The sequence below is a fragment of the Diabrotica virgifera genome, chromosome 5 (assembly GCF_917563875.1).
Source record: "Diabrotica virgifera virgifera chromosome 5, PGI_DIABVI_V3a".
Lineage (NCBI taxonomy): Eukaryota > Metazoa > Arthropoda > Insecta > Coleoptera > Chrysomelidae > Diabrotica > Diabrotica virgifera.
In genome coordinates this window covers 203,708,833-203,722,531 of record NC_065447.1, presented here as the reverse complement: position 1 = coordinate 203,722,531, position 13,699 = coordinate 203,708,833, and the positions used below count along the sequence as shown (strand labels likewise).

The following is a 13,699-nucleotide window of genomic DNA, read 5'->3' as shown; positions in this document are numbered from 1 at the left end:
CCAATATATAGGTATAGAGTGGCGCCTTGATTTTATAAAAGAAAATGGAACGTGGATATTGTATATTATATTATGTTACATAAATCTTATATGAAAAGTAGGCATTTGAAATAAGTATAGATTCAATGATTTTCCAACTTTTACTTCAATTAATAATTCCTAAGGTAAAATTATGATTCAATTGATCATCTAAAACTATGGAATGCAATGGTTGAGCTGGGCATCCCTAAGAAACTAGCTGCGGTAACGAAAATGTATGTAAGTAACCCCTTTGCACAAGTTAGAACGGAATGGGACGTTTCGATGCCGCCGGTTCATCGCCGTCATATCTCGCATTTCCTAGAATTCCTAATTAATACTAAAAATAACTAATAATTGTAACTGTCGAAAATTCGGAAATATATCAGATAGCGATAGCGATTAATTGACTGGCGATGAATCGGCCGGCATCGGCATCGAACTGGCGGCATCGAAACGGCGGCGATGAAACGTCCTAGACCCAGTTAGAATATGGGGAAAACACCAAATGCTTTCTGCGTAAATTTTGGACTGAGACAGGTAAATCCGTTGTTCGCATTGTTATTTAAACTGGCCTTAGAATGTGTCATGCGAAAATTTGATCCAAAAATCAAACCAGAGATAGCGAGCAAAGATCCTACACTCGTCTTTGCCGATGACGTAAATGCAGTAGCACAATGCACAACATTAGAAGTTAAACATATTTTCTCGAGCATTAAATATCGGTCTAAAAGTAAGTGAAGACAAATAAAATACATTAATGTTTCAAAACAAGAACGACGACGATAAGACAAAATATACTAGAACCGATAATAACTTAGAAGCGGTTAAAGAATTTAAATATACAGGAGCAACAATCACCAATGACAATAAATAAAAGTAAAACGAGAAGTTAACACACGAATAATGGTGGAAAACAGATCTTCTTTGAAGGAATGAAAAAGAGAAGAAAAATTTGCTGGTGTGGCAACGTAAAATCCTTCGAGTGATATATGGCCCTTGCAGAGATAGCGTGACAAACAAGTGGGGATGCAGACACAACAACGAGCTGTTCGGAAAGAGAAATTTAGTGAGAGATATAAAGGCCAACAGACTAAGATGGACATGATACGTGATTTGCAACAACGACAATAGCCTTATAAACAGTGTGTTTTGGGAAATATGTACCAGATGAAGGTCTGTAGGACCGTTTAGGAAAAGATGGAAAGATGCAGTCGGAGAGGATTTGGAGAAAGTGGGAGTGAGACAATGGGAAATAGTGGCAGAGAACCGACAAGTATGGAAGGCAATAGTAAACGCGGCAAAGACTCGTGAAGACTTGTAAAGTGATGTGATGCAGCAGTTAAAATCTTGGTTTAAAACTACTATTACCGGTGCTACAATGCTTATTTATGTTTCATTGACAACTGGCGGACCTTCGATAGCCAGTTATAGCCGTATGGATATAACATACAACTACATAATCTCAAATCTCTACCGGAATGAAGAAACAAAGTTCGCCACGGTTGTATCTGATCACCGACCCTATTCAACATAAACCATAAAATCCTTTATAAAAGGTATATTTGTTAGAATCCCTAAAAAGGGCTACATCACCGAACAGAACTAGTTTTCGATCGGATGACCGATGATCATCAGTTATTACGTGAATCTAGCGTAGTCTAGTAGTGAAAAAGCTATTCGTCATCCTAGCCCTCCAGAAAATTTGGTACAGTTATGGCCCTGGTAGAGGAATATCAGGCTATTCCCCAGATTGCGAGCAGTCGTTGCTGCAAGAGGTGGACATACCCGCTATTGAATTGTTTTGTTTTGTTGTTAATTTTGTTTTGTTTTGTTAATTTTAGTGCGTTTGATATTTCTAATTAAATAAACCTTCAAAGCAGTGTTTTTATTTACAGCTCTTACAAGAAAAGAGATATTCGGATAATTCAAAAAACAAAACCTTAGTGATACCTCCAGGATAATACAAAAGGAGTATGAAACAAAATCAGCCCTCCAATTTTTTCACAGAATTTTTTAAAGTTAGGAGAAAAAACAACGCTTTGATTCACCCCCGTATAATGCCATCTAAGCAAAAAAAAATTATTACCGGAATAGTGGAGTCGCTGAAGGTTTTCACCTCCGATTTCGTTGAACCTTCATCCATCTTCATGAAAGTTGGTGAGCAGTTAGAAGATGCTTCAGGGAACAAAGGTGACATGATGCCAACTTGCGCTTTTACCCTGGGGGTGGATGCCAGCCCTTCTCGGGGGTGAAATTTTTTTTTATTAAAAATAATACCAGAAATCGATAGAGATGCAACTTCTAAGCAAAATTTATTATATAGGGTGTCCCAAAAGTAGTGGAACGGTAGAATATTTCGCGAACTAAACATCGGATCGAAAAACGGAAAAATACGTGTTCAATCATTTTCAAAAATCTATCCAATGACACCAAACACCAACCCCCACTACACCCCCTGGAGGTGGGGTGGGGGGTAACTTTAAAATCTCAAATGGAAACCCCTAGTTTTTCTTGCAGATTTGGATTCGTTACGTAAAAGTAAGCAACTTTTATTCACGACATTTTTTTGAACTGTGGTTAGATGGCGCTATAATTGGAAAAAACGATTTATCCTGATACCATAGGTAAATTATAGAAACGGTCTAATTTCTCGAGAAATACAGTTCAAATGAGAAACCAAAAAACAGGTTTTTAATATTTTTCGAAAACCTATCGATAAACACCAAAAATGACCCGCCATCCCACCCCCTGGAGACGGGGGGGGGGGGTAAATTTAAAATCTTAAATAGCAACCCCCACTTTTTATTGCAGATTCGAATTCGTCATGAAAAATTAAGCAACATTTATTCGAAACATTTTTTAAAATTGCTGATAGATGGCGCTAATAAATCGTATTTTTACAATTAAAGCGCCATCTATCAACAATTCTAAAAAATGTTTCGAAGAAATGTTGCTTAATTTTTCATGACGAATCCGAATCTGTAATAAAAAGTGGGGGTTGCTATTTAAGAATTTAAAGTTACCCCCACCCCACCTCCAGGGGGTAAGTTGGAAGATCATGCTTTAGGTGTTATTCGATAGGTTTCCGAAAAGTATTAAAAACCTTTTTTTAGGTTTCTCATTTGGAAGTGTATTTCTCGAGATATTAGACCGTTTCTATAATTTACCTATGGTATCAGGATAAATCGTTTTTCTCAATTATAGCGCCATCTATCCACAGTTCGAAAAAATGTCTTGAATAAAAGTTGCTTACTTTTACGTAACGAATCCAAATCTGCAAGAAAAACTAGGGGTTTCCATTTGAGATTTTAAAGTTACCCTCCACCCCACCTCCAGGGGGTGTAGTTGGGGTTGGTGTTTAATGTCATTGGATAGATTTTTGAAAATGATTGAACACATATTTTTCAGTTTTTCGATCCGATGTTTAGTTCGCGAAATATTCGACCGTTCCACTACTTTTGGGACACCCTGTATAAAGTTATTAACATAAATCAATACTTTTTGAGTTATTAAATATCAAAGATTTTATTTTTTCTTTAAGAAAAAGCATGTTTTAAAGCTGTTTTTCACGTATTACTCAAAAACTATAACCTTTTGTAAAAAAGCTATTATTACCAAAATTAAAGATAATAAAAACTTTATTACACTCCCCACTTACAGAACTAAACTAATGTTATTTCAAAGTGAGTTATGGGTAATTGAATGTATATTTTTTTCGACTAGTACTCAAATCTAAGTATTCAAGCTTACATAACGGGAAACGATTCATTTTATATAATATACTTGTTAAGCACTTGTCAAAGCACAGAATACCTATCAAATGAGCTCCAGTAGAAGTTAATAGCATCAAAATTAAGCAAGTTATGATGAAAATTAGAGAACCCTTTCGATTTTAGGAAAAAGTGAAAAATAAAACATACGCCATTTCCACAAAAATTAAAATTTGTAGTAATCCTCACAAGAATTTTTTTAGGTTGACATAGTTAATGATTTCAACAATCTTGACCGGTTTAGATTGCATATTTTTGAAAAAAAAAAGATATAATTTAAAAAAATCAGAATTATTAAAATTATCGTACTTTTCATTTTCTTTTGATAATAACTCCAAAAATACTCAATATACGTAAAAAATCATATATAACCAAATTTTATTTTTTTCTGTTCCAAATAGTTTATCCATTTTACTATTTCCGTAGAGTAAAAAATAACCGAGATAGAAACGTTTAATATGTCAATTTTGCTGCGAGAACGATGTAACCGGAGCAATTTAACCTTTTATTTTTAAAAAAGTAAGAGGTTTAAAATACTAATTTTGACGTATTTTAATAGCTCTTGGAATCAACTTTTAACTAGTTTTTAGGTGAACCTTATATCTTGAAAATTAACAGAGTTATTTACAAAAAAAAAAACAATAACATTTTTTGGAAAAATTTTTAAAATTTTTCCAAATTTTTCCAATTTTTTTTTTTAATTTTGAAACATTTTTGGTGCATAAATTTTAATGTTATCAACTTGATCGAGGGCTTATTTGGATATTTCTATGAACTTTGACAAATGTTTAATAAGTTTATGTTATAAAATGCACCATTTTCCCGGTATTTAAGCTTGAATACTTAGATTTTTGTACTCGACGAAAGAAATATACATTCAATTACCTATAACTCACTTTTAGTTAACATTGAAAGGTTTTTCTAGTAAGGAGTCTACTTGATTTTTTATTGGCCTCAGTTTTGATAATAATAACTTTTTTGCAAAAACTTACAGTTTTTGAGTTATTTATGAAAAATCGGTTAAAAACATACATTTTTCTCACGAAAAATTAAAATCTTTGATCTTTAATAACTCAAAAAGTTTTGATTTATTTTAATAAATTTATATAACAAATTTTGCTTATAATTTGTCCCTGTATCGAATTGTGGGGTTATTTTTAATAACATAATTTTCACCCCCGAGGAGGGGTGCAATCCACCCCCAGGGTAAAAGCGCAAGTTGGCACCATGTCACCTTTGTTCCTTGAGATATCCTCTAACCACTCACCAATTTTCATGCAAATCGATGGAGGTTCAACGAAATCACAAATGCAGTCACCTTCAGTGACTGCACTAGAATAATAACAAACGACATCAATATATGTACAGCTGGTTCCTAAAAAAACTGATACGACTCTTAGTAAGATTTGATCATTGTGAGCAGTGTATGACTGGTCTGACATTATTTATATTTATTATGACAGACAAATAATAAAACAAACAAACAAACAGCCATTTTTTGAGGTTGAACACGAAAAGTTATGTGACAAATTTTAAGATTTGGCAGTGACAGTGACAGCATGTAAATAATAAGTATTTATTCTTCAAAATACACTGCTCAATTTTCTACAAAATACGCTTTAAGAGTCGTATCAGTTTTTTTTTGGAACCATCTGTACCTGCAAACTGATGCAAGAATCTTGAAAATCGGAGTACAAATACTAAAGTTATAGATTGTCAAACTTAATCAAAAATTTTGGGTAACGGAATTTTGTGCCGGTGAGTGTATTATAAAAACAATTATACAATTCTCTACATTTGGTTTATGTACAATTATTATGTTGGAAAGTTAATAATACACGAGATTCAATTCAATAATTGGAGTATCCCCGTATCAAAAATTTTGCCCCTTAACTCGGAAAATATCGACCGGACGAAAAAAATTGTGAAAAAGAAATTGCAGGAAGTGGCGAAGATATTAAGCAACACCGGTTCTCCTCTAAAATCAAGATGGCGTCTAACGCAACGGCGGAATTTAGTCGCGATTTTAAATTTACACTACTTGTGATCCCCCTAATGGTTAGAATAATAAAATTTCAGGCAGCTCGCCGTGCAAGGTCAAATGCTATCCCGACTAAACTATAATTTCAAAAATATTGTAAGCCACCTTTGTTAGTAAATATTTTTGATCCGATGCTTCTGCGGTAAACGGCTTGATCTCATTCGTGGAGAACGTGTTGGAATTGTAATTTACAATATTTTCTTAGGTATATCCACGTTATGTCCCATGGTCAATATCGATTCTAATATTGAGTAATGGGTCCATAAGGTAGATAGTAAGTGATTTGAATTTTCGGAAAGCTGTTTACTCTACTGTCAATTCCCCACTCCAAAAATAGCGAAAATACCTTTCCCTATGTTTTATTGCGATTTTTCCGTCGGTAACTTTCATGGAGTTAAATTTTCAATATACCTATCATCTTCAGACATTTTCTTAAAAAATATTTAAGGTCGCTGCATATTATCATGCACGTAGCGTTTCCAGCACGTAGCGTGTAGTTTCCGAAAAATATGATTAAACTGGTTTTAAATATGAAAAATTCACACCGTCTGGAACGTATCGTATCAGACACCTTTCAGTAAAATCAGATTTTTCGGAGACTACGCTACGTGCTGGAAACACTACGTACATGATAATATGCAGCGACTTTTACTGAACGAAAACGTAAGGTGTCTGATACGATACGTTTCAGACAGTGTGAATTGTTCATATTTAAAACCATTAAATTATATTTTTCGGAAACTAAACCCTACGTGCTGAAAACGCTACGTGCATGATAATATGCAGGTACCTTTAATCTTGCAGTTTGTCAGTTTGTTTAAATATTGTGAACTGTCAAAGCGTATGTATTTGACTTGACATTGTTCGTTGCGTATGTGCCACCTTCGACACAGAACGTCATCTCGCAATCCTATTGGTTCAAAATCTGTATCATAAGGAAGGTCATTATGATACAGGTATTGAAATTGTAATTGTTATATTAAAGTATGAGAGTAGAAAAAATTATTTATAAAATAACAATAGAACTCACAGTTCAAAATAATAATTCTGCCGGTCAATGAATATTAAAACATTGTAATAAGTTATTCAATGTATATTCCCTGTTCTAGTAAAATCCTAATTCTTAATGTAACTGAAAAGGAAACAAAATTTTGTCGCATTCGAGATTTTCATGCATAAGAATATATTTACATAAAAATGAAAAAGTTAGCATGTACCTATATTTTTCTTCGCCATTTAACGAATTTTCTGTCTTTGCAGGTATATCCTAAGAGAGACATAACAAACATCGTAGAAAGCAGCCATTACTTGAAGATCGGAGCTTGGTGTCGAGCTGGATCGTCAACGGGAGCTCAAACGAGGGGAAAATGTAAAACAGCGAGATGGGTGAAACCATTCAGATGTTTAGGTGAGTTGTTGCCGGGTTTTTAGATTGTTTGCTTAATGCCCGTTATAAACAATGATTTTAAACTGGAACAGTTTGTTTTAAGGGCGTATTATTTAACCATAATGTTTGAAAATAAAAAAAATAAGTCAATTATATAATCAACACTTCTATGAAATGTTGAATTATTGATAGGTTTGGTAATAGCTTCTGAACTAAATTAACGCATGTTAAATAACAAAATTCACCAAAAACTTGATACGTGATATTTTATAAGCAGTATTATTATATGTGGTTCCAAAGAAAACAGACTCTAACTATTGAAGTTATCTGAGTGATGTATGTACATTGTAGATTTCAAAGAGCTCATCTGACCTCGTAAATCTTTTCACACTGTGACCTGAAATACACTGCGGTGCAAAATAATCGATCCACTAAAAATTTGGTCATTTTGATGTTTCAAATTTCCTAAACCTGTTGTCCAATTTAAGCGATTTTTTATCACGTTATAGCCTTATTCATTGACAATATCGCTGTAATAATATTATTGCTTTACAGTCAAACTGTTATTCTATACCGGGTGTACGAATCAAACTGTGCTTTTTTCTCAAAGTTCGCGTCACCCTGTGGATTATTCTATCATTTATAAAATACTGAAATTAAAACCCAACTATAGCCTCAGGTTTTCTAAAACATTTTGTCTTTCGATTCATTCGCTTATGTTCTTCTTCTTCAGGTGCCATCTCCGCTACGGAGGTTGGCAATCATCATAGCTATTTTAATTTTTGAGGCAGTAGCTCTAAATAGTTGTTTTGAGCTACATCCAAACCATTCTCTCAGGTTCTTCAGCCATGAAATTCGTCTTCTTCCGATGCTTCGTTTGCCATCTATCTTTCCTTGCATTATGAGTCGTAGGATGCCATACTTCTCGCCCCGCATCACATGTCCGAGATACTGTAGCTTTCTTTCTTTAATTGTAAGTTCAACTTTCTTCTCTTTACCTATTCTTCTCAGTATTTCATTATTCGTAACTCTATCTACCCAGGAAACCCTCATAATTCTTCTATAGGTCCACATTTCAAAGGCGTTAAGTCGTCTTATTGTCTCTACATTTAACGTCCATGATTCCACTCCATAATATAGTACACTGTAGAGGTAACATTTTGTTAGGCGTACTTTAAGAGCTAATGTTAAATCTTTGCTACATAGGACCTTTTTCATTTTTATAAAATTAGAACGTGCTTTTTCGATTCTGACTTTTATTTCTGTAGTGTAGTCATTATTTTCTGTTATAAGTGTTCCTAGGTAAGTGTACTTTTTTACTCTTTCGATCTGCTGGCCCTCTACTATCAAGATTTCGTTAATATTATGGTTGTTTTTACTAATTTTCATAAACTTCGTCTTCGCTTATGTTGGATAATAAAAAAGTTAGGTACTTTAACAACTGGCCATGTTCGTCATCAGTACAGGGTGTTTTCTAAATAAGTGCGACAAACTTTAAAAAGTAATTTTACATGAGAAAATAATGACTATTTGCTTTATAATCATATGTCCGCAAACGCTTCGTTTCCGAGATAGGGGATGTTCAATTTTTTTTACAAACTGACGATTTATTTATTGCTTTAAAACCAGTTAAGATATGCAAACCAAATTTGGTGGGTTTTAAGACGTAGTTATTGCACATTTTTTAACATACACTTAAAAATTGTATATTCACCATTGGCGTGCGTACGGGTAATATTATCGGTCATAATACCCGTTTGGGCGCCAATGGTGAATATTAAATTCTTTCAAAAAATTTCTAAAATTTCTTGCCAATGTTGCACTTTGCTGGGATATCTTCCTAATTTGACGTAATGCCCCTGATGATGCTAAGTTAGCGAAAGTATACTTTGGCCAGATTTAATAAACTACACCTGAGAGCAAAATAATCGACTCACTTGCTGAATTGTACACGTTGGAAGTCTCAAATTTCCTAAACCTGTTGTCCGATTCGATTGGTTTTTTTAGTGTGTTACAGCCTTATTATTTAAGAAAATCGATGTAATATTATTATTGCTAGACAGGTAAAGGTCATTTTATACCGGTTGTAACAATCATAGGGTGTTTTTTCTTAAACGTACCTAACTTTTTTATTATCCAACATAAGCAAATGAGTCAAAAAAGAAAATGTTAATAAAGCCTAAGCCTACAATTGAATTTTAATTTAAATATTTTTTATATACTAGAATACTCCACAGGGTGTTCCGAACTTTAGGAAAAAACACAGTATGATTGTTACACCCGGTATAAAATGACCTTTACCTGTATAGCAACACTAATATTACATCGATTTTCTTAAATAAGAGGGCTATAACATACTAAAAAAATCACTCAAATCGGACAACAGGTTAAGGAAATTCCACGTGTACAATTATTCAGCAAGTGAGTCGATTATTTTGCTCTCAAGTGTAGATGCTCGAAACCTGCCTTTTATTCCTATAGATTCCAATATTACACATGATTGTTTTTCTTGATGGCTCCAATAGAAGTGATGTTGCAGGACTCGTTGAAGCTTGTGATTTTAATTTCGTCTTTATAACCAAACAATTCCTTTTCCAAAAAACTACACCATATACGCATTCAAGGCACTAATGTCGGTCATGTTGTAAAAAACAATCATAGGCCACCGTCGCGCGTCGGGTCATGCGTTATATGCTGTATGTTCTTACCATTTTATCCATAGTATCTACACCGATTACCTTCTGAAATTGTCCATTTTATAATTCTCAAGTGTTTCTCGAAAGTAAATTAAAATGATAATAATATGAAATCCCGATGAAAACGATGAAATCGTTTTTCCTAGTTTTGGAGACGTTTCAAGTGTAGACCAAATATTTCGCTATGACGAACTACCGCATTTATTATATTTTGTATTCTTGTGCATTGCTTTTTAATAGGACGGTATTAGTGTAGGAAACAAAGGTTGAACCTTGCAAAATGGACACAAGTCCGGTTTTATTTTTTTTCTGGTATATCAAGGGGTGCTTATTATAAGACTAACTTTTTCTGAAAAAATTTCGCCCCGGAACCTCCCTTTTCACCCCTTTAAAGGGGGTAATTTGTGGTTTTTGCGGAACGTAGCCCTTCCTGTAACTTTTACAAAAAATTTTTTTTATAGAAATATGAAGAGGACTATATTTTTTACGATTTATTTCCAACACCATCGCTCTATCATCCACCGTTTAGCGGGGGTGGCGCCCTAAAATTGACAAGTTTTTAAAAAAGATGTTTTAAAAAAATATATATTTTTCCCTAACTGTAACGGAAATTAAGAATAAATCCTGCGGCAATTATTCACAAATAATTGACTGATTTTTTCGTATAGGTTTTACTTAAGGGTAATTGCCCTTTTTTTAATTACAGGGTGTTACATTTTAAAAAACCTCTTTTTATACCATCTGAACCGTTTATGCTAGAGTAAAAAGACTTTCAGCGATTACCCATGTACTGGTGCTATTTACAAATTTGTATAATGCACCCCCATTTTTTCCCCGGAACCACCCCAAAAAAAAGAAGAATTAATAAATAAACTGATTTTCTTGGAATCCTTCACACACAATGCCCTTTATTAATATGCTTCATACATCATTTTGTGGACGTTATTATTACCCATGCATGGACACCAAAAGCAATTTCCTAGTGCAACCCCTGAAGCAAAAAAAAATAAATAAAATGGGGGGTTGAAAATTTTTTTCGTTTTTTGCTTTTTGATCCATATGGGCATATGCTTCATCAATAGTGCTTTTCAAAAATATATATGGTTATTGCAACATCTCTGCGAAAACCACCCCTATCCTTGAAAATATACTGCAGAAACTACCCCTATCCCTTGTCGAACATGTTTTTACGATTTTCTCATTACCTATGTATTCTTTTTAAACAAAACTTATACAAGGTTAAAGACCACTATTTACTCTAAAAATTATGTCCTATTCATTTTTTCGTATAAGCAACCGTTACGGCACAGTGGCGCCGTAAACCTCATATATGCTTAGGCGGGCTCCAGGTTTTGTTTTTTTTTTCATCTGTTCGTTTTATTGATAAAGTACTTATGCAAAATAAAACAACACAGTGTAACCTACAAATTATGACTTTTGCACATTTTACATTCTTTGCTCCCCAAAGCCACAGTGGTGGCCCAAAATAAATTTTTGCATATTTTCGCCACCTACATGCATTTTATTGCATTAATGCTACCTTAACAGCACAATATTTACCCTTAGGTGGTCGCTACGCAGTGGCGGATCCAGGGAGGGGTGATGGGGTGATCACCTCCCCCCTCTCAAACCAAGTGATATTATATTCAAAGATTATAAAAATATTCATTTATTTTTATAGAAATTTAACCAATTGGCACCCCCCTCTTAACGATGCTGGATCCGCCACTGTCGCTAAAGCATAAAAAGTCATTCTTATAAAAATAATATTAATATAGGTATTTCTATAAAAATAAATGAATATTTTTATAATCTTCAAATATAATATCACTTGGTTTGAGAGGGGTGGGGGTGATCGCCCCCATCACCCCTCCCTGGATCCGCCACTGCTTAGCGACCACTTAGGGGTGAATATTGTGCTATTAAGGTAGCATTAACGCAATAAAATGCGTGTAGGTGGCGAAAATATGAAAAAATTTATTTTGGGCCACCACTGTAGCTTTGGGGAGCAAAGAATGTAAAATGTGCATAGGTCATGATTTGTAGGTTACACTGTGTTCTTTTATTTTACATAAGTACTTTATCAATAAAACAAACAGATGACGAAAAAATAAACAAAAACTGGAGCCCGTCAAAGCATATATGAGGTTTACGGCGCCACTGTGCCGTAACGGTTGCTTAAACGAAAAAAATGAATAGGACCTAATTTTTAGAGTAAATAGTGGTATTTAACATTGTATAAGTTTTGTTTAAAAAAAAATGAATAGGTAATGAGAAAATCGTAAAAACATGCTGGATAAGGTATAGGGGTAGTTTCTGCAGTATATTTTCAAGGATAGGGGTGGTTTGCGCAAGGATGTTGCAATAACCATATATATTTTTGAAAAGCACTATTGATGAAGCATATGACCATATGGATCAAAAAGCAAAAAACAAAAAAAAAATTTCAACCCCCCATTTTATTTATTGTTTTTGGCTACAGGGGTTGCACTAGGAAATCGCTTTTAGTGTCCATGCATGGGTAATAATAACTTGCACAAAATGATATATGAAGCATTTTAATGAAGGGCATTGTGTGTGAAGGATTCCAGGAAAATCACTTTATTTATTAATTCTTCTTTTTTTTGGGTGGTTCCGGGGAAAAAATGGGGGTGCATTATACAAATTTGTAAATAACACCAATACATGGGTAATCGCTGAAAGTCATTTTACTCTAGCATAAATGGTTCAGATGGTATAAAAAGGGATTTTTTAAAATGTAACACCCTGTAATTAAAAAAAGCGCAATTACCCTTAAGTGAAACCTATACCATAAAATCAATCATCTATTTGTGAATAATCTCCGCAGCATTTCTTTTTAATTTACGTTACAGTTAGGGAAAAATATATATTTTTTAAAAACATCTTTTTTAAAAACTTGTCAACTTTGGGGCGCCACCCTTGCTAAACGGTGGATAATAGAGAGATGCTGTCGGAAATAAATCGTAGAAAATATAGTCCTCTTCATATTTCTATAAAAGAAATTTTTTGTAAAAGGTATAGGAAGGGCTACGTTCTGCAAAAACCATAAATTACCCCCTTTAAAGGGGTGAAAAGGGGGGTTCCGGGGCGAAATTTTTTCAGAAAAAGTTAGTCGTATAATAAGCACCCCTTGATATGCCAGAAAAAAAAATAAAACCGGACTTGTGTCCATTTTGCAAGGTTCAACCTCTGTTTCCTACACTAGTATCATATGCGTACCTGATGTTATCTATGCTGGTTCCGTTAATCTTGATTCCACTTTGGACCTCGTCTAGTGCTTCTCTGAATATAGACTCCGAATGCAGATTAAATAATAGCGGTGATAAGACGTAACCCGGTCGCACTCCTCGTCGGATTTGTATATCTTCGGAGGTTTTGTGATCTATTTCAATTGTTGATGTTTGGTGCCAATTCAGTTCTGAGATAATTCGCAGGTCTTGCTCGTCAATTCCAGTTGTTCTTAGAATTTCGATCATCTTTTGATGGTTAACGCAGTCAAATGCTTTTCGATAATCAATAGAACATGCATACACATCTACAACCATGTCTTTATATTGCTGTTTTAACACATTTAAGGCCAAAAGAGCTTCTCGTGCTCCCAATCCGTTTCAAAATCCGAACTAAGTATCACTCATCTTAGATAAGGCGAAAACGGCGGGTTCGTTGGAAAAAATATTCCCATGAGATTTTTTTGTATAATTACATTCGTGAGACATCCCAGAATAAGGTTCAAGAAGTCGCCCACGCGAAAAGTGGTCCAAAT

The 13,699-nt window shown here is 34.1% G+C and overlaps 1 protein-coding gene across 1 annotated transcript in view; it reads left to right on the top strand.

Annotated features, from left to right (window-relative positions):
- Nucleotides 1-510: 510 nt before the first annotated feature.
- The window catches only part of LOC126885570 (amyloid-beta-like protein), an 83,743-nt gene continuing 70,554 nt past the window's right edge, over nt 511-13,699 (top strand). The window contains exons 1-2 of the mRNA XM_050652159.1: nt 511-678; nt 7,093-7,240. Of these exons, the coding sequence (XP_050508116.1) occupies nt 511-678; nt 7,093-7,240 (316 nt within the window). The remainder of the gene's footprint in view (nt 679-7,092; nt 7,241-13,699) is intronic.